The 24,894-nt window shown below is 51.3% G+C and overlaps 10 protein-coding genes across 10 annotated transcripts; 4 read left to right on the top strand and 6 right to left on the bottom strand.

Moving 5' to 3' along the window:
• Positions 1 to 726: 726 nt before the first annotated feature.
• Positions 727 to 1,986, bottom strand: COCCADRAFT_106140 (uncharacterized protein; the record flags this gene model as incomplete). The annotated part of the gene is made up of 1 exon (XM_007717933.1): positions 727 to 1,986. One exon carries the CDS (start codon positions 1,984 to 1,986, stop codon positions 727 to 729), a length of 1,260 nt encoding a protein of 419 aa, XP_007716123.1.
• A 555-nt stretch (positions 1,987 to 2,541) lies between these two features.
• COCCADRAFT_106148 (uncharacterized protein) lies at positions 2,542 to 3,522 on the top strand (the record flags this gene model as incomplete). Its single annotated transcript, XM_007717932.1, has 1 exon — positions 2,542 to 3,522. One exon carries the CDS (start codon positions 2,542 to 2,544, stop codon positions 3,520 to 3,522), a length of 981 nt encoding a protein of 326 aa, XP_007716122.1.
• Positions 3,523 to 4,376: 854 nt separating this feature from the next.
• COCCADRAFT_106177 (uncharacterized protein) lies at positions 4,377 to 5,938 on the bottom strand (the record flags this gene model as incomplete). Its single annotated transcript, XM_007717931.1, has 5 exons — positions 4,377 to 4,906; positions 4,963 to 5,304; positions 5,365 to 5,476; positions 5,528 to 5,598; positions 5,647 to 5,938. The coding sequence occupies 5 exons, from the start codon at positions 5,936 to 5,938 to the stop codon at positions 4,377 to 4,379; spliced, it is 1,347 nt and encodes a 448-aa protein (XP_007716121.1).
• A 2,084-nt stretch (positions 5,939 to 8,022) lies between these two features.
• COCCADRAFT_29371 (uncharacterized protein) lies at positions 8,023 to 8,817 on the bottom strand (the record flags this gene model as incomplete). The annotated part of the gene is made up of 1 exon (XM_007717924.1): positions 8,023 to 8,817. One exon carries the CDS (start codon positions 8,815 to 8,817, stop codon positions 8,023 to 8,025), a length of 795 nt encoding a protein of 264 aa, XP_007716114.1.
• Positions 8,818 to 9,495: 678 nt separating this feature from the next.
• Positions 9,496 to 12,177, bottom strand: COCCADRAFT_29370 (uncharacterized protein; the record flags this gene model as incomplete). The annotated part of the gene is made up of 4 exons (XM_007717923.1): positions 9,496 to 10,836; positions 10,886 to 11,825; positions 11,879 to 12,023; positions 12,075 to 12,177. The coding sequence occupies 4 exons, from the start codon at positions 12,175 to 12,177 to the stop codon at positions 9,496 to 9,498; spliced, it is 2,529 nt and encodes an 842-aa protein (XP_007716113.1).
• Positions 12,178 to 13,268: 1,091 nt separating this feature from the next.
• COCCADRAFT_29369 (uncharacterized protein) lies at positions 13,269 to 14,759 on the bottom strand (the record flags this gene model as incomplete). The annotated part of the gene is made up of 1 exon (XM_007717922.1): positions 13,269 to 14,759. One exon carries the CDS (start codon positions 14,757 to 14,759, stop codon positions 13,269 to 13,271), a length of 1,491 nt encoding a protein of 496 aa, XP_007716112.1.
• A 270-nt stretch (positions 14,760 to 15,029) lies between these two features.
• COCCADRAFT_8231 (uncharacterized protein) lies at positions 15,030 to 17,468 on the top strand (the record flags this gene model as incomplete). The annotated part of the gene is made up of 8 exons (XM_007717920.1): positions 15,030 to 15,312; positions 15,401 to 15,691; positions 15,755 to 15,774; positions 15,824 to 15,856; positions 15,927 to 16,232; positions 16,304 to 16,889; positions 16,952 to 17,280; positions 17,346 to 17,468. The coding sequence occupies 8 exons, from the start codon at positions 15,030 to 15,032 to the stop codon at positions 17,466 to 17,468; spliced, it is 1,971 nt and encodes a 656-aa protein (XP_007716110.1).
• A 296-nt stretch (positions 17,469 to 17,764) lies between these two features.
• Positions 17,765 to 19,117, bottom strand: COCCADRAFT_40061 (uncharacterized protein; the record flags this gene model as incomplete). The annotated part of the gene is made up of 2 exons (XM_007717930.1): positions 17,765 to 18,388; positions 18,443 to 19,117. 2 exons carry the CDS (start codon positions 19,115 to 19,117, stop codon positions 17,765 to 17,767), a joined length of 1,299 nt encoding a protein of 432 aa, XP_007716120.1.
• Positions 19,118 to 19,537: 420 nt separating this feature from the next.
• COCCADRAFT_106135 (uncharacterized protein) lies at positions 19,538 to 21,393 on the top strand (the record flags this gene model as incomplete). Its single annotated transcript, XM_007717929.1, has 3 exons — positions 19,538 to 19,718; positions 19,773 to 21,209; positions 21,272 to 21,393. 3 exons carry the CDS (start codon positions 19,538 to 19,540, stop codon positions 21,391 to 21,393), a joined length of 1,740 nt encoding a protein of 579 aa, XP_007716119.1.
• Positions 21,394 to 21,780: 387 nt separating this feature from the next.
• COCCADRAFT_8228 (uncharacterized protein) lies at positions 21,781 to 23,107 on the top strand (the record flags this gene model as incomplete). The annotated part of the gene is made up of 3 exons (XM_007717919.1): positions 21,781 to 22,314; positions 22,387 to 22,735; positions 22,848 to 23,107. The coding sequence occupies 3 exons, from the start codon at positions 21,781 to 21,783 to the stop codon at positions 23,105 to 23,107; spliced, it is 1,143 nt and encodes a 380-aa protein (XP_007716109.1).
• Between the last annotated feature and the right edge of the window lie 1,787 nt (positions 23,108 to 24,894).

The raw sequence follows: 24,894 nt of genomic DNA, 5'->3' as shown, positions 1-24,894 counted from the left end.
ACAGCTAGAGTATCACTTGGTTGTTGAGACATCGCGTGCAAGAGTCATGTAATGGGGGAAGTTGATGGGGTCTTGGCACCGTGAGCCACTCGCTAGTTATACTGAGCCACTCGCTATACAGATACGTTAGCTACATTTAACCGCCTCTTCAAACTTGAAATCGTCCTTTGAACCTTCGACAAAGGGATCAAAACGGAAAGACTGGATAGAGTTCCGCACTTCGTCCGTAGTCCCACAAGATTTATGTGTCTGCTTATCACCCATATTCACATAGTTGACGTGTCCTTCTTCCTGTGCGTCTTATAGGTAGATCTGATATGCTTCATGGCACTGTGGACAGAGAAATCCTGGCTCCCTCCGGGCAGTCATGTTGGTAGTTTTACAGTTTGAAGCACACTTCGAGGGTGCGTCCAGGTTGAAGGAGGTGACCTGGACGATGTGCCACGGATGAACTTGCGAACTGGCGTTTCCGCACAGGGCTGGATTTGCTTTTTGGTGAGATTAGGAAAAATATTGAAGTTTTAAGTCAAGGTTGAAGAGTCAAATTTGATGGGAAGACTGACTTACCGAATTTACAAATAGGTGCTACACAGAAGATTGGGTATTCATAACCTATGCGTTACATTGATACAAATAGTGAAGACTATACTACACTCGATTCACATAGAGAAGAGATAGAACAATGAAATTTTGATACCCTGTTTTCTTAAAAATGTCTCTTACATCTTACATTGGCGGCGGATTCAGGTCAAGACCCTCGACACTGAGTTTGAAGCTATCCATGCGCGAATAGCTTCCCGCAGAGTCAAAATCAAGTCTGCCTCGTTCACAATCTTCAAAATCAACTTCTGTGACAAGGAGCTCATCTTCCTTTTCCCAAATTGGTCCAGCTAGCACCTCACCAAGAGGCGATACGACCATTGAGCCACCACGAGAGACAAACTCTTCACCGTCTGCGGACCATGACCGAAGTTGCGAGAAAGGCTGCGGCTTGATACTGGAGGTTTCTTCTATGGAGTCGATAGCTGATGAGTCGCCGTTAGTCGCTGCATCTTGTCCCTTGGGAAGTGGTAAGCAGATCTCATGGCCGTCCTCTGTCCTGGTAATGGTGCTTCGCCGGCGCGCAGCACCACCACTTTGTTGCAGGATCGTTCTACCGACTCCGCTGCTACTTGCGATACTCGGTGAGCGGGCTGTTTCATTTTTTGATCCGCCTGTTATCCATTCTGGAAGATGCTTCTTCTTGACGCACTGATTTGCACTGAGAACAAAGCAACGACCCTCGCACCCAACCGTCCGCATCAACGCAGCCCAAGTGTCGCGCGCATCTGCTGTCGGCGCAAACCAAAGATTGACGTTCTGGCTGTATAGACTCTGCCTCAGCAATGGCATGTAGTTTTCCCAGCAAATCGCCGAACCCATGCACAGCTTCACGCCCTTGATCTCAGTCGTTACTGCCCTTAGCGTACTCGCACTGCCCATCCCCCATACCAAGCGCTCACTGCCTGTCGGCATCACCTTCCGCCTCTTACCCAAAACACCTCTCTTTGGATCTACGAAAACGGATCCGCAATACAGTGTTCCTCCAGATTTCTCTACCAGTCCTGTTACGATAAACACACCCGTTTCCTTGGCGATCCTCTCCAGCTCTTCTCTCGTGCCATCACCTCTATACTCCTTTCCCTTTGGTAATTCAAGCTTCCGGTCAATCCATTCTTCGCCTGCGCCACTTGGAGTGTCTCCTAGATCGACAGCATCGTGGAAATAATGCAGGAATTGCTCGCGACCTTCGGGCGCACGTGCGCCGACCGCAGCACCGAACGAGCAAGTGCGAGGGTATCCGCCCAAGTACGCTTCCGGAAACAAGAGGATATCTATTCCCTGAGATGCAGCGCGTTTGGTGGTATTTTCAAGGGCTGAGAGTGTCTGGGCTGTTGTAGAGAGGGTGCGAGATTGCGCGGCTGCGATCTTGAGAATCTGCGGCATCGTGCTTCTTCGGGATTGAAGCGAAGCGAGAAGTATAATTAAAGGTGGCCCGACGACGTGGTTAGATCTCAGGCAATACGATCCAAAGGATCATTTATATAAGATTGAGCCTGTGACGCATAATGGCATGATCGGGGGAAAAATCTGTTGGTATGCCTACCCCACTGTCGTACTACTTACGATTCATTACCCCGCGCCTCGGACAGTAACGGTAGGCCACGGCATCTTGGCCAACGTCGTACGCACTGGTTGGTCTGAAGCTAGTAAAGTCAGTCATTGCTGTATAGTACTGTAGGAACTCAAGTCGCAGATATCCGGAAATGCACAAAAGGGTATGGACTAAGCAGGGATGCAGTGGAGCTACTCGGCCTGCGGACTTCAACTCCACTACTACGTCACAGCATAGATGGGATAGCACTAGCGGAGAATTTCTTACTTTCAACGACCATTCTACATGTGACGCATCAACAATATCGCAATATCAATCCAAGTCAACAACGCGCCTGGTCCAAACATAAAAAAATTCAAATCAATCCGGAGCACAAAATACCCGCCATGGCATCCGGCACTGACCTCGCGACTCATCTTCAAAACCTTATACCAGACTCGCACGCACAGCTCCGCGATTCTGTTCTACCATCACTCTTGAAGTCAGTGCACACCATAGCCGGCCATCTACGCACCTCGCCCAGCGTAACCCAAGTCGGCACCGCCAATGCATTCGGCGACGATCAACTCAACGTCGACGTGCTCGCCGAGGACGCCATCCGCCAAAGCATCAAAGACTGCCCTAGCATAGTTACCGCCAGCAGCGAAGAAGACCCAATCGAGAAGTCCTCAGAAAATCCCAGTCCTAGTTCAGAAACCACCGAACAATACACACTAGCCTTCGACCCCCTCGACGGCTCCTCCATCATCGCGCCAAACTGGAGCGTAGGCACCATCCTCGGCATCTGGACCGGACCCTCAGCCCTGCACTCCCCCCCATCCACACACCAAATTGCCTCAATCCTCGGTGTACTCGGTCCCCGCACCACCGCCATCGTCGCCCTGCGCCTCCCCAACTCACCATCCACCTGCTTCGAAGTCGGATACTCCCCCTCAGGCTCTATCCAGGTAATCCGCCCAACCGTCCACCTAGCCTCCCCCTCCAGCACCAAAACCCGATACTTCGCCCCTGCCAACCTCCGCGCCGCAGCCGACGACGCAAAGTACATGAGTCTCATCACGCACTTTGTCCAGCAAAAATACACACTACGCTATAGTGGGGGCCTCGTCCCGGATATCGTTCACGCACTCGTCAAGGGTCATGGCGTATACATCTCCCCCGTAACACCCCAGAGCAAAGCTAAACTCCGCCGCCTCTACGAACTCACACCTATAGCCCTCATCGTCGAGTGTGCAGGTGGCGCGGCCCTGGATTCCGCAACGGGAAATCGCATACTCGATGTTGCAGTGCGGGATACGGATGAGAGGGGGGGTCTGGTATGTGGGAATTTGGAAGAGGTGGAGGAGGTACGCAAAGCTCTACTATGAGAATAACTCCATCTACTACACGTAATCTTGCGCGGTTCTACCCCCCCAAACTCCCCGAATGGAGATGCTGTAGTGTAGAAACTATCGATTAATCCATGATCTTCATCCCCTCTCCCTTTTCCATACCGCTGTAGATCAATTCCCTCCCACTACTAGTCCTCAACCCACGTGTCCCATCGGCCCTTCTTTTTTTCTACGCCCCGCCACTAGTTGTACAAGGTATACACGGACGAAAATTTACCCCCGCATTAGTGAGGTGATCGTCGGGTTATCGTAATATGAAACTAGGACGAGTTTCTTGGGTTGAGCACGTCTTTTTTTTTGCGCGGCTTGGAAGGTAGGGGGGTGACAGGTGACAAGTTGACAAGTTGACAGTGCCGCGTGAGGCGGTGGATCTGTGCTGAGGGATTTAGACAGCTGGTAGCTTAAGTTTAGATTTTTTTTTCTTTGTGTCTTGGGAAGGTTGTATGTGGTTTGTAGATTGATTTTGATTTTTTGTCTAACATAGTTTCCTGTCGCGTACAGTGTAAGAGAACTGTATCTAGAGTGATATATTATAGGTGATGTTTTATGCATCTGCCTTGTTTCCACATCCAAGTTTAGTATCTAAGACGACCGCCCAAAACATGTCTTCCATGCAATCGTCCCCGCTCTATGAAAATCCAAGTATTAAAAAAGGGTCCCCAGGAGCCCCTTGTGTAAAAGTCGAAAAGATTCGTCAAATTTAGGTAAGTCATACGCCGTGTGTGTGAGAGAGAGAGAGAGAGAGAAACATGCAAATGGTATCAAGCTCGAAAAATAAAATAAAAGGGAGTGTTGTACAAAAAAACAAAGAGCATCTTTTTTTCTCAAACTCAAATAGCGCGACCGGTTTCGAGATCGCCGTCGCGAGATCGGACTCCAGGGTTTCCCATGCTGCCTGGTCGGAAAGCAGCACAAACATTCCTGCAGCTCTCTGCCCATTCTATTCTATCTCGCCATGCTAGGTGGGTCGGCGGCAGTTCAGTCAATGCCTTTGTGCTCTCGAAACTCTTGTGGCTGCTGTCGTCTCGCTCCTCGATGCTGATCTGGAGTTTGTGGTTGACGTGGATGCCATCTAGCGGAATTTCACTGGATATAGCATCGCCCCCACGGATTTGCGATTTGTGTGATGAAAATTGCGAGTGTTTTGATGCGAACGCATTCGATGCCAGCTTTGATCCTACTTCGGGCGTTTTTCCGCGGCTGAGGTTTCCAGTGTATCCGTCGCGTGAGGTATATTGTGTAAGATAGCGGTTGAAGAAGACCTTTAGGGAGGGGGCCGAGGCGCATATGACGGCTAGTTGTGCTTCGAGGTTTGTCCAGATCCAGCCATAGTAGGCAATCCACGTGATATCATATGTGACTGTGTTATAAGCGTTAGCTTTCTGAACCAACCAATCAGGTTAGCAATGAGCTTACAATAGTACAGCTTTGTGGCGTAGTATGTACGCATTAGGCCACAAAAGCACGTAATCAATCCCATGCCGAAGATGCCACATAGTGCGAGCTTCTGACGCTTGCTGATCTGCAGGTTCCAGATCAAGAGGACAGGAAGCAGGCAGATGATGAAGTCCTGAACAGAGCTTATCGCTGCGCATGCCACAATGAGTGCCCCCTCATCGCGACACACCAACTCGTTCTGAATTCTCCAGGATATGTCAAAGTAACGCCAGAACCCCTCGATTGGTGTGCAGGTAAAGAGAATGGCAAAGGTGAACACAACACCGTAGATGACGCAAAATGCAATAGTAGCATATACCCCTGTTGCACATGAAATATCAGAGCGTGTTCTCATCACAATATACAGTGACTTCTACTTACAGTAGACAAACTGATGCGTGAGACGTCCCGTGATGCGGCGATAGAAGCATAGAATCGAGACTTTAATTAGTGACGTTGAGATCATGTAGAGAAGTTCAATAGCAAGAGCAATCTACAAAGTCAGCAAGTACAAAAATCGGAAATGCAGCGCACACCGACGTACCTGTCGTGAAGTGACCAAAGTCTCAGTTGTTTGGTCCCAGCTATGCCATTGATAGCCGTAAATTCGGATGCCTTTTTTTTTCGTCAGCCGACATCTTGGCACGTGAACGCGATTCTTACCAAGCACGGTTGCTATTGTCAATCCAAACAGCGGTATCATGGAGAGGCTGATGAGGATATCGTCCAGTCCAGTGTTCTTCGATATCGCGATTCGGGCCCACATGCGCGCAACGTAGACGAGAAACGTTATGCCCAGAAACACCAAGAGCACAATTGGTGCCGCCCATCCTCTTTCCTCAGGGTCCACGTAATTCGGTGTCGGCCAGTTCAACAGGACCTCTGGCGGAGGGTGAAGTCCTCCACCACGAGCGACAAGGCCGGCAGCATGGGAACTTTGGCTGTAGGCGTCCATGCTAAAGTATGCGGGCTTGGGACTGTCGGACTTTGCAGACGAGGAGAGCGAAAGGGAAGTCAAGCGTCGTTCAAAGCCACAAGCAGTGAAAGGCGGGAATGAGCATGTAGTATACGGCAGTCAGACCATGGCCGGTGTGGCCAATGACTCTCTAGCGTTATGTGGGGTTCACATCCACCGCGCACGCTAGTCCAAACGCAAGTAGATTGATCAACGGCATGTCGCGACACATTCCCTGTTCACTCGGAAACTGATCCACGTGTTGTACCCGCATGCAGAGTGCCTAGTCGATTGTTTCCACGGCTAGTTTAGTTTCGGGAGGGGGAACATGACAATTCCGGTGACCCTATCCATGGTTCTTGAAACTGGACAATACGTATTGTAAATTGTTTGTAGAGGGAGAACAAAAAAAGTCAATACTACTGCATTGATGGGATTGACTAAAGATGCGGATGAAAATTGCGAGAGAGAGCTAAGGCGGGCGGATGCATAGGATCCACTTGGGCATGCATACCTTGCTCTTAACGCTGACTGTATTCAAACGTTCTTTTCGTGGGCCTGGATGTCTTCATCTAGCAACCACACGTGGCATGCGAAACATGATGGCGTATTGGCGTTGCCAGGCTGCACATAGTCCAGGGTCCAAAACGCCCCAATACGGCATATAATCAGGCAACATGTCTTCGGTTTTGACTATTCTGAGTAGGCTTGCCGACTTTGCAACAGCTAGAACCAGAAGGGCTAGCATGCTGTCGTGCTTTCACCATGCATTCTTGTCGATCTACAGCGGCTGATGGTCGAGCAATCATTTTAGGAATTGGCCATTGCAGTTCTTGGAACGGGCTCTACCCTCAGGCCGGACAGTGGCTTCTTCGCCTAAGCCCTTATGATTCACCAGCGTATCCATTTCGAATAGTTTATGGTGTTATAGTCAATAGGTTTTTTTGTGGTTCAAGACACGGCTTCGATGTCACCCTGAGGATCCATACATGTTGCAACCGAGCCATGGGTACAGGAGGCTTGTTCAGGGATATAGCTGACAGCACGTGACTGAGAGACACGGCTGATACGGCAAAGTTAATCGTTGTATCGTAGTTACACCTGTGTATACACATCCTCGTATTCTCTCGTCCCTACTCTACGGTGGTGGGTGGGTGTGGTGGTTGCCGAAGCGGCAGACTACGCGAGTAGTAAGTAAGCTTCTGAACAGGGCCTAGGCGAGCAGAAACCTCGACGTACATGTTTCGCCTCAAGGTGGATCCACAAAAGGGTCGTGCCTGAGCCACTAATAGTCAACACCATCGAGCAGGATTTGTCGGCAGCGCGCTGACAACGTGCTGAATAAAGTTACTGATGGTGGTCGGCAGGTCCCTGTCAAACCTTAATCCATCGCTACCCAACCACAGACGGCTGATGAGACTCTCGTCACGAGACATCCCGCTCAACTTCGGCGACAGATAACAGTAGTTGGAAACAATGGAGAATATCGTTTGCAGATCTCGCCAAAAGGGTGGCGTGCGTGATGTTGATGGCCCTGCCCAGGAAGAATCAACCCGAGTGCTTGACTAGGTTCTGTCATGATCACGATCCTGCTGCGCACAGATTTCTCAACGCTAACCCCCTGAATACTTGGTGTGATATACCGATCCTCTACGGTTCGGCGAGTGTTCACTTCGCCTCATGTCCGTCTTGGGTCTTAACAAAGGATATTAATGAGCATGGTCTTGAGCATGACGCCAGCGCTCAGATCAGGAGAGTGCGGCTCGATGCCAAGCATTCCGAGGACGTTCCGCTTTGTTCCAACCGCCATCTCATTCTCCCCAGCATCCGGACAATGTCCCGCCAATGATTTCCTGGTATATAGACGGACTCCATGCCCGTATTGTTCTTCTTCACCGGTTTGATTTGATCGCTGACTTCAGCCGCAGGGCGGGTGGCTGACATTGATGGCTCGGCCCCCACCGCGCGCCTGTCCCTTTTCTTGACATTGACGTATACTTTTCGCCCTGTATTCGCATATAGTGATCTTCGGTCTGGCGGATCTGCTCGAGTAACGACATTTGCACTTCTCTCCCCTTGAGAGCTTAGAGTAGACTGAAAGCTTCCATCGCCTTCCGTACCGCCTCTGTGGCCGCGCTTTCAGGAGGAAGGTTGACCCATGTCTCAACAGACTGGCTAGGATTTCCACCCATGGCGCCACCGGCTGCTTGGTTCATATCAGCCCTTTTTTTCCTTTCTGGAGGAGCATTGCCGGTAGCAGAATCACGGAAGTCCAACGTTCGAGGTGTTTGATCCGAACCGTTCTGCTTTGCTTTTTTTGCCGTTGCCGTGCCTGGCCGTTTGCGAGGGGTGACTGGCTCCTCTTTATTGCACTCTTCCTCTACGCCGCCGAAACCATCCTGTCGCATAAACTCGTCAAAGAATTGGAGACGCGGCTCGTCAAACTTGGCGACCGCCTTACACGCCCGGTAGCCTCGTCGGAGCATGGCTGCGATATATTGTTCGGCAACACGGCGCACCTCCGACTCCTGACTCGATCCGGCACCCTCCACCGCCTCGTTATGATTCAGCTTCAAAGTAAGCCCTTCGAGAGCTACTTCGGCGCGCACCACGTCGATGAGGCATGTTGGACAGACAAACGGATAACCTTGTACAGGGCGTGCGCAGAGCCCGCCACAGCTTGCAGTATACTCAGTCTGGATCCTGTGTCCACACTGTAGATCGTGGAATGTTGATGAAGAGTTGCATGGACTGTACATGTCCTGGAATTGTTGTTGGTCCTGTTGTTCCCAAGCTTGATGTTGCTGCTTCTCGGCTGCAGCGAGTCTCGCATGGAACGTCTCAATGGTAGCGCGAGCGCTGGCTGTTGTAGCTTGCATTGTTGACATTTACGAAGCTCGAGTGTTGCGATTTCGGGTAAGATTGGAAGACGAGCGCGAGCTGGTTTTGAACATGAAAATCGGATGCGGGGCGATCGACTACTACTGTATCGTCGACTCCCGGCAACCCCATCTCGCTAGCATCACCGCGTAAGTATTACCATCTGCACATCATTATGCCATATCGGCCCGTCAGCCCCACGGTGTCTAGAAACCCAGCCTGGCTGGAGTTTCGCAATGCTTGGATAGTTGTAACATCTTTTTTGGGTCAGACAAATGACAAGGCTGTACAGACCTCGGCAAGCCATTGCTGGGCCAACCATTTGTAGGTATGAGTGTACGTGTATACAGAGACCACTCTCCAGAGAACTTCTACAACATCCGACGCAATACCAGTAAGTCTTCACCAGAAACCACCGAAACTTGCAAGACATCTCTTTCTGCCTGATGATTAAACGTATATTGGATATGCTAAAATGAACGCAAGAAGAAAAGGTAACGTATGGTATGCTATTCTAGAAAAAGCGCACTTGACACCTGTACCTCCCGGAGCGACGCCATTGAGCCTAAGGAAGAAACCGCCCGTTATTACCAACACGATACATGCTGAAAATTAAAAGGGGGGCCGTGCATCACATTTCTCCATTGGGAGTAATGCACTACACGCAGTATGTCAGTTCAGAGATTGTGTGACATCAGGTTTGGCATTGAAGGCCGCTGAATGGGAGGCCGTGTAGGCTGCCCGCGCTGTTCAAGATGGCTAAGCCTGGATTGTAATGACTCCAGCTTCCTTCGTACCATCTCCACTTCCGAGACTGCTTCTGCACCGGGATGTTGAGGTCTCGGTGATGGCAAGGACAAGGGTGATACCGTGGTAGATGGTCCAGGTTGGGGTTGCGTGGCTGGATCTTTGGGACGAGGAGAACATGATGCAAGTTGTTCTTCCGAAGCATTAGCCTTTGGTGACAGCCCGGACTGTGTGTGTTGTGTAGCGGACTGCATTTCCGCTTGGTTCGACTTCAAACTTGGGTGAGAGCGCGGTTTTGAGCATAGTTCTTCTCTCTTTTTGCCTCCATGTTCACGAGTATCTGATGGCGTGCCAGTCGACACTTTAATCTCCTTGCTTCCGAGTTCCAAAACAGGGCTTAATATGTTGTCCTTCTGAGGGGTTACTGCCACTGGCACTGGTGACCCTTGCGCTGATGATGCAAGATTTTGCCTTAGCCGATCAAGCGTTTGAACGAGAATGGCACAGTTCTTGCAAGCAGACAAGTCGATAGACTTGGGATTTGTTCGTGGCAACGAAGACATGCTAGAGGCATCACCCATATATATATGCTTCATCCCCGGGTTGTTATCGCCACAAACGGACGTTGCTTTCCTCATGGTTGTTGTAGGCGATGATGGTGCTGGCTTTGAACTGTGCTTCTTTCGCCACTGCTCAATCTTTTCCTCTGTAGTCATGGAACGTCCAAAATTTGATAAGAGTGATGGTTCTGCCCAGGGCTCAAGTTCCACACTCTTATGTTTTAGGTCGGCTGGTAAGGTTGCAGATCGTGTGAGTGGTCTTTGTACAAGTTGCAGTATTTCCTTTGGGATTCCTGGTGCGCGTAAGAGTGGCACTTCTACTTCTTTACTTTTTCCCTGTGAGATTGCTACTGTTCGATCTAGTGGACTTTTCACCTTTGACCTGCCCTGTCTGATGATTTCGAGCATCTCTTTGCCCTTGGGAGCGGTGGTCAGATTCTCGTAGCCTCTAGCAGTTATCAGAATATCATCTTCGATGCGAACTCCGCCCACAGGTAAGTAGCGCTTCAGTGCTTCAGTGTTGATAAATTTTGAATGGACCGGCGACGGGAGATAGAAGTGTTGCAAAGCATAGGCCGAGAAGTAGATGCCAGGCTCGACAGTCACCACCATGCCTTCCTCAAGATGGCTGCTCCGAGGATCTGCTGGCGCGCGACATGTCTCGGGATTGTATACTGGGCTGTGAAAGTTTTCTGGATAAAGAGAAGGTGCCTATGGAGTATCAGTAGCTGTCGACGCATATTGCACATTTCAAACCAACCTGTTGAGTGACAAGCTTGCCTCTTCGGATGCTCATCAAATCTGCTTGGCTCGGATCATGGACTTCTAAGCCGACATGATGTCCCAACCCATGGGGAAAGAAGGCTCTACTTGTGCCTGCTTTGTAGATTTCTTCTTTTGTTCCATTATGCAGGATTCCAAGCTGCAGCAGACCATCGATCGCAATTTGATGCGCCAGAATGTGCAGGTCTAGATACCTAACACCAGGACCTAGTCTCTCAATACACGTGTCCTGCATGCGTTGAACCAGCTTGTAGACGTTTTTGGCTTCTTTGCTAGGCCAAGAAGAAGATAGTGGGAAAGAACGCGTAATGTCGCTAGCATACAGCTCGTACTCACAACCAGCATCTAAGCACATGAGTTGCCGACCGGCAAAGCTCTCATTATTTGCGTCATAATGCAGAGTGCCTGCATTCGGTCCGGATGCGGCAATGGGATCATAGGCTTGCTGCTTGGCCTGGCGTGATATACACACATCCATGAAGAGGCCTTCGACTTGGGCTTCGTTGTTGAAGCTGAGGATGTTCTCGAGTACCTCTCGATGCGCTTGTGAGCTGATGTCATTCGCTTTCCTGATGAGGCTGATTTCGTGGCTGTCCTTGATCATGCGACACATGTTCATGGCTGGTTGAAGAGAATGAAAGTCGGTGCGAGGGACAAGATTATCGCAGCCTGGTACCCGCGAAGATGGATGCAAGACGTAAACGCCGGCATGGCGATTGACATGGGCCCACTCCTGGATGACATACTGTAGCTCGTCCGTGTAGAACACTTGGTCAATGTCATATTTAGTGAGCGCCTCTGCTCGAGTGGAGCCACGGCCATTCCAGATGACGCGCGCAGGATTGATGCGCGGAATGAATAAAGTCAGGACATCGCGTTGGACGTCGTAAGCCATGTGGCAGTCAGGTTCATTACATCTTGCCACTATCAGCACATGAATGAAGCAGTCAGTGACTGGGGCGCAACGCACCCGCTCAAGTAGTAAAAGTATCGTCGCTGGCGAAAGGGAGCTGGCATGTCGCTATCTTCGTTGTTCCTCGCCGGCTGGCCTGGAAGATAGATCAACCCATGCTCGATGCCCATCTTTTCTTGCACGCGCCGCGCATGTTGTTTGGCTGGACAATGTTAGCATGACGCGCAGCAGGTCGAGAAGCGACAGTGTTTACCTGGGTACTTGTCGAACGGCGTCTCGGCCTCGAGGTGCAGCCAGTAGTCTTGGTCCTCCCACCTGAGGCGTTCGGCAAGACTGGTCGCGTCGAGAACTTGCATGGTTGCACCTTTTTCCGACCTGCAGAAACACTGCGAATGCAAAACTTGTCGCATCGGCGGAGGCGCGGTCGCTCTATTAGTGCTGTGTGAGCTGCTCACCGGTGAAGCCCCCGAAACCGTGCAGGCGCCAAGATCCGGTCAAGTAATCCCGTGCAGCAGCACCGGTTTTTCTTTTGAGGTGCTCAAAACGATTCTAGTCCCGCCTTGTTCGTTGGAATTGCACACCATGTGCTGACACTGTTCTTATGCCACCGAGAGGGCGTGAGTGAGGGGTGAAGACAATGGTGAGCCCGACGATGAGACGTCGTGGGTGTCGAAGCGCATTTGTCGTCATGTGCTCTTGTCCGACCCCACCCCTGCACTTCTCCAGATGCATCGTGTGTGCAGCATCGTGTCCCGGTAGTATTTGCAGCCCAGCTGGGCGCCGACATGATGTTAAAAGCTATTGATAGGTGACACGAGATGGATGACACCTGTTTCGGGTCCATTAGGTAGTTGGAGTGAAGGGATTGCCATCTGGCGGCCTAAAGGCCCTTTCATTGGCTAGCCTGTTGACCGGTGGCTGACCGCGGCTTTTCGCTGCCTTCACAACATCGAATATCGCAAATTGGCACGGAATATGGGCAAAGCCGGAGAGTGCTGCCTGACTGTGACCTTTGCCCAGAAAATTTGCCAGAGAGCGTGCTCACTGACAAGGTGAAGTGAGGGTCGAGTACGTAGCGGCGACGAAGCGGTCAACATCCTTGTGTCTTATAGGAGCGACTTTTATACCATGATTACCCCGCAAAATCCTGCCTTATTCACATCAGCTCCACGCGTTTTTCAAAAGCGCTGTGTGAGCAGGAACACGGCGATTGGCACTAATCCACTCGTTTCTCTCACTGTTCAAAGTGGCGAAGCATGTGCATCAACACGCAACATCTTCCAAGCTACTATGCTTGTCCGTAGCAGCACAAGCAATGGACATTGAGGTGAGATGCAAAGAGTCCGTAAGATTTCATTATCATTTACGCCAAACTGAACAAGATTATGCCCGGACATGTCGTACGTATGCAAACCCACCACCAAGGCCCTAACCACCTATCTTCTTTTCACCATACAGAACCCGCATGTGCGGCATTGTATTGTTCAACAGACTCAGATACATCGCTATTGTCATCATCATCTTCTTCTCCTTCGTCGTCGTCCTCTTCCTCTTCCTCGTCATTCATGTCCTCATCTTCACCCGAATCATCGCCATTAGAGTGTGGTATTTCAGGCTGCCGGTCCACAAAGACTTGTTCCGCCAACTCTTCCCAAAACTTATCCATTCCCTTTCCAGTGTGTTCTTTGACCTTGAGCGGCTTAGCGTCCTCCTTTTCCCTAAAGTTCACATACGAGTGGTCCTGCTGCAGCATGCCGACTTTGAGGTGATTGAGGTTGAGCTGCGGGATTTTGGAGACCTTATTAAAAAAGTCTCTCCAGAAGTTTGGCTGGTGACCCATGGGGATGTGGGTGAAACTATGGATGTTCATTCTCCAGAGACTGAGATCCTCCAACGTTGGCGCAAATCTGGCAATGAGAGAGGTGAGAATATCAGCCCTAACACTCTGCTGACCCAGTTCAAGCGTTTTTAGCAACGGTAGTGCGACTGGGTCGGGATGCAGGAATGAAACAGGCATTGTTGGGGGTGGTGGTGGTGTGCTTAGCCACGATAGAAAGGCCTCGTTATTAGCGACCAAGTGCTTCTCAAAGTTCAACCGCAGATGCGTTAGGTTGGGTGTGTGTCTTAGGAAATGTCGAAGTGAACGGCCTGGGTGCAAATCGGCCGAAGCGCCGTTGCTGTGGGTATGCAGAAGGCGTATTACCAGGCTAACATTCAATAAAAGTGTGGTCATGTTGCGCAGGACAGGCTCGATTGTTGGTAGAAAGAAGTCTGGAAGGAAAAAAGCTGAATCGAGCAGTCCATGTTGACGAAGTAGCACCTCGAATTGTGGAGGTTGTCGATTGGCTCTCCCCAGGGCATATAGCACACTGGAGAAGATGCGGGAGACAAAGCGCGTCGTGATTTCGGGCGAGTATGATCCCCGATCCGCAAAGCTCAGCCGGACTCCTGTCTCACGGTATACTGTTGTAGCACCCCAGGACGACCAGCTCTTCCCATCGCGAGTCCGCTTATTAGAGTCGAAGTTGCGAATACCAACAGTCTGGAGGTTTTCTAGCCGCGAGAATGCCTCTGAGAGCATTTCGCGGTCTACACCTGTACTTAACAAGGCCTTTTGCTCCTCGTAGCCTTGAACGTATCGAGCAGCCGCCTCTTCATCCCTGAAGCGTAGTGGTATCTCCTCATAGACATTGGTGGCAATGATGACGTGTGTCAGCTTCTTGGAGAAGCTGGCGTGCTTGGAAATATCAATCAACGCCTGCAGACTTGTATGCGTGAGCATAAACTGCTTCTTGCTGAAGAACTCTTGCGAGAACCATTCGTAGAGAGACTTTTCTGTTTGTTTGCAGACCAGTCGCAGGGCGCCGAGGTCTTCAGTCGGTAGAAGGGCTGAGATTGCAACGAGCAACTCGAGCGGTATTGTGAGAAGCGATGCCATTGTTGGGGCTCAAAGACTGAGATGGAAACGGACTGGGCAGCGCCAGTGCGTGTCTTGCTTGGTCTTCTTATCATGTGGTAGCGCGTCGCCGCCGCGCAGGCAGACATGGCAAGCTAGTCCCCTTCTGGGCTGATGCCTAAGGGTGCTACCTTCGCGCGTCACTCGTCTGGTCGGACGCCTGATTGATTTCCTGAAAGGATTCAAATAAAGGCGCTCGTCGCTGCTGCAGCTGAAGACTGCATCACATTTCTCAATCTTCAATCCGCACCAATGCCTCGTAAAGCTGCACCAAAGGCCACCCCAAAGGCCGCTCCACCTCTGGATGGATGCTCCGTCGCTACCTCTGGCCGCTTCCCGGGAACATCACAATCCGCACTTCAGTCGCGTCTTACGTCGCTGGGTGCTACGATTGCATCAAGTGTCACGGCAAACACAACCCATCTCATTGCAACTGAAAAGGATTATGAGAGCAACTCGACCAAGACCAAAGCCGCGGCTACCCATGACGTGCCTGTAGTGACCATTGAGTGGCTGGACGAATGCGAGTCCAAAGGTATGCTGCAATAACACTTTGATAATGCTGTCCCACGAGGCCCTTTTGAAAGAAGCAAATAAAGTGTTGAGGTTGACGTTTGATGCAGGCTCCAAGGTAGATGAAACACAGTACTTGCTGTCGTCTGGCGCAGCTCCGGCGCAGAAGAATGGTTCAAACAAACGACCTGCCTCTACCACTCCTCCAGCACAGTCTCAAGAAAAGAAACCTAAGATTAAGGAGGACGCCAAGGTAGGAGATGGTCAGAATGCGAAATCAAAGACGATTGCCATCTCCATAGATGAATATTGCCCTCTTGCAAACTACCAGGTATACATCGACCCCAATGGTACTATATACGATGCGTCACTCAATCAAACCAACGCCAGTGCCAACAACAGTAAGCAATAGGTCTAAGACAATTTCCGTGACACATATTCTAACCCTGTATTCATCTGTCCAGACAAGTTTTACAAATGCCAGGTGTGTTCCTTTGATTATAAAGAGCCCTGGGCTCGACTAATGGACATAGCTTCTTGTCAATGGATCAGACTATAAAACTTGGGTAAGCAGCAATTCCTCAAACAGCATTTATCTAAATGTATTGTGGACTAATCTTATTCCTCAACCTGCAGACTCGCTGGGGCCGCGTTGGTGAGCGTGGTTCGAGCGCCGTGTTGGGCTCAGGCAGCTTGCATGATGCCATGAGGGAATTTAACAAGAAGTTCAGGGAAAAATCAGGTCTCAAATGGGAGGATCGTAGTGCAGAGCCAAAATCAGGAAAGTACGCGTACGTGGAGCGTTCGTACAACCCTGACTCAGACGATGAGGAGGAAGACGACACAGGTGCGGGTGCGGACGACGAAAAGAAAGACGTCAAGCCCGCCGAGTGCACGCTTGACAAGCCTACACAGGACCTTATGAAGCTCATCTTCAACCAGGTAAGCATAAGTCTTTTTTCATTTGGTTACCTGATCACATGCCATAAAGACCTTCAGCTCACCCAAAGTAGGATTATTTCGATGCCACAATGTCTGCCCTCAATTACGATGCAAACAAACTGCCACTGGGCAAGCTCAGCAAGGGGACAATTGCCCGTGGTTTCCAAGCCTTGAAGGAGCTATCTGTGCTTCTAGACAACACCGACGCAGCATCACGAGCAGAGGTAGAACGTCTGTCCAACCACTACTTTTCCGTGATCCCACACGCCTTTGGCCGAAACCGTCCGCCAGTCATCCGTGACAATGACGCCCTTAAGAAGGAAATCGAGCTACTCGAGAGTCTGTCAGACATGAAGGAGACGGCCGCCATGCTCAAGAGCCAGCTGAAGGACGACAGCGGCATCCACAAGCTCGACAAGCAATTCCAGGGTCTCGGCATGGAAGAGATGACACCGCTTGACCACAAGAGCCAGGAGTTTGTCGAAATCGACCAGTACCTTAATTGCTCAAAAGGCAAAACGCATTCTGTCAATTACAATGTCCAAGATATCTTCCGCATCGAACGCAAGGGCGAATTCGAGCGGTTTGACAAGAGCAAGTTCTCCAAGGTTTCAAGCAACCGCCGTCTCTTATGGCACGGTTCTCGCGTCACCAACTGTAAGTACCTCTCCTCCATTAACTCTTTGCGAAACAACCACTGACCCAGTATGCACCTGCAGTCGGTGGAATCCTCAGCCAAGGTCTCCGCATTGCACCCCCTGAAGCCCCCGTATCAGGCTACATGTTCGGCAAAGGTATCTACCTCGCCGACATGTCTTCCAAATCCGCAAACTACTGCGCGGCGTACAACTCTGGAGGCACTGCGCTGCTCCTCCTTTGCGAGGCTGAGTTGGGCAACCCGATGCATGAGCTCACCAATTCCTCGTACACTGCTGGTGAAGATGCGATCAAAAATGGCAAGTATAGTACGTGGGGAATGGGCTCGACGGGTCCCAGTAAGTGGAAGGATGCAAGCTGCATCAATCCCGCGCTGAAGGGATGTTCCATGGTAAGTTGGACGCTTTTTCTGCCTTTTTTTTTCTAGATCCCCAGGAAAACTGACGAGTTGAATAGCCCGATGTATCGACTCCGCCTGGTAAGACGAACGTGTCTGGAGCGTACTTGTTGTACAATGAGTACATTGCGTATGATGTTGCGCAGGTTAAGCTGCGGTACTTGCTTCGTGTCCGCATGTAAACTTTAACTTTTACATTTCCCAACCTGGTATCTTGTTTTACGACATCTTTCTTCTGCTATGCCAAAGGTGTTGAGTGTGGATTAGGCGTTTCTGGTCTAAAAAAAAGGGGGGGCATACTTCCCTTTTTAGTTTTTAATGACGAATTGAAGAAAATTAAAACATCGGCATAAGTGTATTCGTTCAGTCAAGTACGTAAATTGGCTTTGGGGGGCCCGGTATAAACATAAAGCAATCGTCAAACGCCCATGCGAAGCATCGTATCTCAAAAAAAGGTTGCAAACACACAAACACTCGTCTACTCGCGTCCGCCAACGCGCCTCTCATAGTCATCAGCAAGTCGAGATGCATCCACGACCTCGACGCCTTTACCCAGACCCACCATGTCGGTGACCTGCCACCACCTGACGGTGTGCTCGTTCTCCTTGCCCTTGCGCAGCGGGCCTTCATCATCCGTATCGACGAGGCCACCCAACCCCGTGCCATTGCCCCCAACAACGACAATCGTCTGGCCAACCCACTTCCTTACATCCTCAATGTTCTGGCCATTGACGCCGCTCAGCGCATCAACAACGTACACGAGATCCGGGCCAATGTGGCGCAGCATGTGCACGAAGCCCGTTGGGGTGCTAAACGGCATGACCATTGCGGGGTCCTCGACAAGGCGCAGGGCCTGCGGGTGCAGCGTGTTCCAGAGTGCGGCGTCGGAGTCGCGGGTGCTGGGGGCAGGGGTGTACACAATGGGGTCGATGGAGGAGAGTTCCTCTCCGGGCGTGCGCGCCGGGGTGCTGATAGCAGAGTAGGAGCCGCCGAGAGAGGAGTTTGCGCGGGACTGGGGGCGGGAGCGGAAGGCGGGGGAGTAGACGAGGACGAAGAGCTTTATGCGGGAGAAGTCGGTGTCGGGAAGGTGGGAGAGGATGGTCTGTTTAGTGTTAGTGATTGGCATTAAGTACGAGAGGAGCGTGAGGAGGCTGACTGCATTCTCTTCGCGGTAGGTGGCTGAATCATCGAAGTGGTTTTCTGAAAGGCTTTCTGCGCTGACGACGAGGACGACGGTTTTGCGCTTGCCCCAGTTCTTGTCTTCGATCTTGCGCATGCTGGCCGCGAAGCTCTTGGTTTGCGCGTCTACGGCTGCTGCGCTGTCCCGGCTCTGGGCTTCGACATTCCTTCTCAGGGCTGCCTCCTCGCTCCATCGTGAGTGGTCGCCAAAGGCCTCGTCCTTGTCCTCCTCGCGGATCGAGGCCAGGGCAGCGCCGGCAGCAGCGCCGGCAGCCGCCCAGCCGGCCGCCGTCTTCTTGCTCACGGTATCGAAGAACTGCTGGGGCGAGGGTGTGCGACGGATGACTCCCTGGGCGCGGCCGAGCAGAGTGGCATCATTGCTGTATGCTTCACCGCCCACGCCCCCGGGCCCCAGGTCACGGCCCATGGGCGCCGTGCCATTTCGCCTGTCGTGGGCACTGTCTTCGCCGTAGCTCAGATCATCGTCTGAAGAGTAGTCTTGCCCGTCTTCGCGCGCGCTCCACACCCATGCCGCCAGGCCAGCTGTCGCGACAGTCACAGTGAGGATCAGAGGAACATAGAAGCCCAGGGTGCTGCGGTTGCGTGAGCTCGACTGGCGACGGTCGTAACGGTCGTAATTGAAAGACGACATTCTCTAGGTCATGTCGCTATGGAGAGTTTTGGTCTTCTGTTGTAGCTTGGATCCTGCAGTTGTTGCTTTTTCTTTTAGGGGCGTGAGTTGTTTTGTTTCAAGCGTCAGCAGTGCAGAGCTTCCCTGTTGTTGTGGGTGGCTGGGGAAAACGCAAGGCTGATGCTTGACACATGCGTTAGCGGCCCGAGGCTGTTGTTACGAGTCATGTCCGCTTTTTGACGTAGCGGGGTGACTCTTACACACCCCCACACCATTCCTCTGTACCTGCAGCAGAGGAGTCAGCAGACGGTCGACCTACACCTACTCTGGGATACGCAGGCCAATGCGACTGTCTTCTTATCGATTGGGCCACTGTGAAAATTACTGGACCCCATACCCGACCAGAACTACTCCAAGACACACATCCAAAATTATTCAACCATGCCACACGCGACGAGCCTTCCCCCGCCGGGCTTCCAGGCCCTCATTCTCTGCGGACCTGGAGCCTCATTCAGTACATTCACATCTTCACCGAAAGATATACCAAAGGCACTGCTGCCCATCGCCAACCGGCCTATGGTCTGGTACCCGCTGGAATGGTGCTATCGCATGGGAGTAACAGGTAGGTTGGGAGAAAAAAAAGATGACAAAGTAGTATATGGCTGACAATACGCAGACATCACAGTCGTTACCCCGCCAGAATCACTAGAGGCCATCGAGGCTGCCATGTCGCAAAATCCACATCTCACAACTCTCCCTTCACCGAAACCAGACATTCTCGCACCAAAAGGTCTCTCGCACCAGACCAGTACCGGCGACCTCTTCCGATTACCTGAACTACAAAGCGCCATCAAGGGTGACTTCATCGTACTTCCTTGCGATCTTGTATGCGAACTGGACGGTACATCGCTGGTGGACGCATGGATGGTCGAACAGGGCGGATTTGCAGGCGCAAGTGGAGGGCTAGATCACAACGGCGGCAAGATCGCATATGGTGCTGGAGGAGAAAAACTAGGACGAAGAGGTGGAATGGGTGTGTGGTATGAGACCAAGGGTGAGGGTAGCAGGAAGAAGGAAGAGACCGACTTCATTGCGACAACACCTTTGCCCAAGCCAATCGTCTCCGTGCCCACCGACTCATTAAGACGCAACATCTCCAAACTCGTATACTCGGTTCCCACAGACACTCTCAACGATATTACCGAAGAACAAAAGACGTTTCCCCTTCGACATTCACTCATCAGAAAGCATGCTCGGATAAGGATGCTGACGACGCACCGCGACGCGCACATTTACATTTTCCCCTACTGGGTCATGGAAATGATTCGCAAGAATGAAAAGTTTGAGAGCATAAGTGAGGAAGTAATGGGATGGTGGGCGAAAGCTAGTTGGCAAGACGGCCTGGGCGAGAAGTTGGGTCTGCGGCAGATATTGCAAGAAGAGAATGAAGAGTCGGATCACGGATCCCAGATGGTCGAGGAAGATATCGATGTTTCCAAGTTCAGCACCACATACTCTGGAAACAACGTAGAGAACGAAGAGAGCTCGACTACTGCGTTAGCATCAAGAGTCACCAGATCGTCGAGCATACCCGACTCCGCAAAGTCACTCACAGCAAACTCGAAACTTACCGTCCCGCCTATTCTCGCATACGTCCAGCCTTCGGGTCCCAATGAGCCTCTTATCCGCCGCGTTGACGATTCCCACCTCCTGTTGACCATCTCGCTCCGCCTCGCCAAGCTGCCCTCGATTGAAGAGGTTGGAAAAGAAGCTGCTTCGCCGTTTGCCCACCAGTCCAAGATTGCGCACAAGGAGTCTATCCCACGTAAATGCCGAGTAGAAGCAGAGAACTCGCTACTCGCCGACAACGTCATTGTCGAGGAGAAGACCAATATCAAAGAGAGCGTTATCGGATCGAATTGCAAGATTGGTGAGGGTGCACGGTTGCTGAGATGTTTATTGATGGATGGCGTCGAGGTCGGTCCCAATGTTCAGCTTACTGATTGTATTCTTGGTAGGCGGTGTAAGATGGAGGGTGGAGATGCAAAGGATGGTGATAAGACTGTACTCAAGGACTGTGAAGTGCAGGATGGTCAGGTGATTGAATGGGGAAGTAAGTTTACCACTTTTTTTCTTGATTACGTTTGTAAGAGTGGAATACTAACAGTTATGCAGCGGAGGCCAAGAACGAAAAGTTTATGCGCTTCGATGTGGGTGACGATGTCGGTAGTGAGGGCTTTGGCGGTGATGAAATGGATGATGATGCGGGTGATGATGAGGGTATCCCATTGCGGTAGAAATTTTGTTGGTTGTATGAAAGAAGATTAAGAATACATGGAATTTATGAGTAAGTGGATAGCTGTGTTCACGAACGTGACTGAAGAAGATTCCTCATCATATCTCACAAGCTGACAATACTGAGCCTGTATTTGTAACACCTGATGAATCTAAAAGTGGTCAATCTGGAGGCTTTGAGAGACAGCACAAGATTTGACCATAGCTGTAGCTCGTACGTGTATGACTTTTCACTTTCACTCCAGTCCGGGCAGCCAAGGTCGCATGCAAGACTCCTTCTCTCGCACTGTACTTACAAATCTGTAAGCATCAGTGAGCCTTTATTTCCCTTCCGCTCTTCAATAGCTGAACTAGAATATTGTGTCAATTCCAACTCGACGATCGGAATCATGAAATTCAGCACCGCCATCAGCGCAGCAACTTGCATCTTCCTCGTCGCCGCCCGAGTAATCAAACCACCCTCAGCATCCCCCAACCCCGATACCAACGACTTCCGACTCACCACTGCTTTCTGGGATGACGACTACGCCTCCTCCAGCGAATGGACCACCTACACCACCAAAGGCGGCGCACTCATGTGCGGCCTAACTGGCTCCGACGAAACCGCCGGCTCCCTCCTCCAAGACACGCGCAACCCCCCCTCAGCCGCCAGCCCCTTCACCAGCGACCTAAAATCCGAACTTGAAGCCTGGCACTGGTGCAGCGTCAACCCCTCCTCCTTCAGCTGCAGCTTCTCCACGCACTGGGGTTTCCCGCACGCCATGCGCTCGCTCGGTCTCAGCGGCACATCAGCCGTCCAAGGCGGCGACAACCACTGTTATAGGATTGAGCATTGGGACCCGGAGATGCGGGATGAGCGAGGGAATCAGGTGGCTGCGATAAATCAGTGGTATAGTGTGCCTGGCATGGGGAAACAGTATCGTGTAAGCTACCCCCTTTCCCAAACAAACTCCCAAGAAAGAGAGAAAGGAAAGAAAGTTGACAACGGCAAATAGGCAACGAAATCCCACTACGAATTCGCCATCAACCCCCGCGGCGGCGCCCTCTACGGCCTCTTCCTCGAAAGTCCCCAATCCGCCGCCCGCACCCTCTGGTACGCGGGCAAGCGCTCCCCGGACCGCGAGGATCTTCCCGCCTTGCGTACTTTTTCCGATATCCTATGGGGATACTGGGTGCGCGACAACGCGCACGTGGCGAACGTGCGGTTCTTCTTCATGATAGGGATTTCAAACGATGTTACGAATAGGCTTATTGCGAGTGCGTTGAGGGATGTGAGGGGGACGCTGAAAGAGTGGCCGGGGACGGAGTTTGGGATGGGGACGGAGCAGGGGAGGGCGTTGTTAGGTATGTGGCGTTCTACTATGTCTACTAGGTTGAGTTGGTTTGGATGAAGGGAAGGGAGATGGGGGATTGGGGGATAGGGAGAGAGATAGTGTGTGCTAACGGGGGGGAATAGGATCACCGAATGGAGCGGCCTTTGCGTATTTTCTCATGCAGCATAAGGCTCAGTTGGGACAGAAGGTAATCACCAAGGTTACTGTTTTCCGGCCGGAGAACGATGACGATGTGGATTTTGTGGATGCGTCCTTATGCTTTCATGTTGCTGATGGGGAACAGGCGGCTGGAGAGGAAGTGAAGGGACGCATTGTGAGTAGGAATGTCGCGGACGATGGGACAGCTAGGAGTCTGACTAGGGTGCATGAAATTCATGCCTAGGGGAAGGTAAGGCGGTGAATGGTGTTAGAGGGTGGTCTCCAGTGTGATTACTGTGAAATGGTCCAACAATGACGTTTTCACCGATTGTAGTTTTGATTGGTAATTGAAGTGATGAGTCTGGGATTTCGTGCATTTTCCTTCGTATAGCTGTGGTCACTGGATGCAGACCGGATACTTGAAAGCGAAAATGGATCACTGATAGACGTGTGGGTATCGTGATCAAAACTGGATCAGGTGGGTATCTGGGCCCGTGCTGTGGCTGTCCCGCTGATTACAGAGCGGATGCCTTGAAGCAAGCTTGAGTCACTGATACGTATGTCTTTAGTAAAAGTTAGAGAGTAGGCGAGTATTCAGGTATGTGGTGTTGACATCCCCCTAGATACGGGCCGGGTGATTGAAAACGGGATTCGGTCACCGATACTTGCATCGTGATCCGGGCTTGGGCGGGTACCTCGGCCTGTGGCTGGGAGCAGGCTCTCGTGGTATGGATTACTAGTATCATGGTTCTAGACGCGCAGCGCTTGATGATAATTTCCACCTCGGATGGAAAATTCAAGTGGCGTGTAGTAGGAAATTACGCAATGCTCCATCAGCCGTATTCCAAAAAAATTCTCGAAGGAACTGGTGGCCCGAAATCAGGCGTCCAAAGCTGTAGGTTCGTCTCGTGTCAACTTGATGTCTTTTTTTCTGCTCCCTTTCAGTGAGTTTCTCGGAGACCTCAGGAGGCTGGTGTGCGGAGTACCGTGGAAAGAAGGACGCAAGCCAGGTTGTCGTCGGACAGTTCTTGCACGTGTCCTAGTTGCCCAGTTCATGCCTAGGTCAAGCCTAACGCATTTCATACCTGGAGTGACACCTACAGCCTCCTTGCGCCTTCTTGTTTCTGCATGACTAGCTAGACACAACGGCAACCAGTTTTTCGATCGACGTTATATATTCTGTTTTAGAACCAAATACGGACGCAACCGTTGATTAACCCTCGGCAAGACCCCACTATTCGGCCGAATTACTGTAAACCGTGAATTTTGGTTGGACGTCAGTAGGGAGTAGGATTCAACTAGGAAATGTCTGAAAAGGCCGGTGTTTGAAGCGATCAACGGGTATCCGAATTTGGGTGTGCGGCGCTGTGGCGCCAACGATTAGCTTTTTGAGGCTCAAATTTACCGTGTAATATATGTCGTCGTGTAAGCAAAGCGGGTAAGCACTTTCTTCGAAGCTGAAACTCTTGTGGCTAACGTCTCATAGAGTCCGACTAGTCAGGTAACTCCGTCGCATTTGTTTCGTGACGAAGGACTTGGTCGTCGTGGGTGGCCGCGACTTCCTTGCAACGTGAATCTTAGTACAGCTACTGCCAAGGCAATCGCAGCAAGTAGGGCAATTTTTCGGTCCTTGGTTGAGCGGTCCCACAGCAAAAGTGGTGTGAGTTTGAATCCAGGGCCCTGGTTGTCTTGTAGCTAGGGTTGCGTGGTGTTGAATCGAATAGGTGTGGTAGATAATACTGCAGTTTGTATGTAAGAAATTCGGATCAAGGATGGCGAAAAGTCTTATCAGTAACAGGATCATCCTAGAGAGCCACTTGGCGACATCGTCAGCCACAGGACCGAGGCCGTGGATTCCAGACCCGAGGACGAGGGCTGGACAAAGGACGGTGGATGAGACGAGTTTGCGGGGTAGGACAGAATAGTACAGTCTCCGCTATTCCCGGTGTGTGATTAGCACGTTTTGCGAGGCTCAAGAACGTTAAGGCCCCCCCCTGTTCCTGTTGCCTCGGGACGATCTTATCAACGGTA

The sequence above is a fragment of the Bipolaris zeicola genome (assembly GCF_000523435.1).
Source record: "Bipolaris zeicola 26-R-13 unplaced genomic scaffold scaffold_203, whole genome shotgun sequence".
Lineage (NCBI taxonomy): Eukaryota > Fungi > Ascomycota > Dothideomycetes > Pleosporales > Pleosporaceae > Bipolaris > Bipolaris zeicola.
Note: the sequence above shows the minus strand (reverse complement) of the source record. Positions and strands in the feature narration are given on the sequence as shown.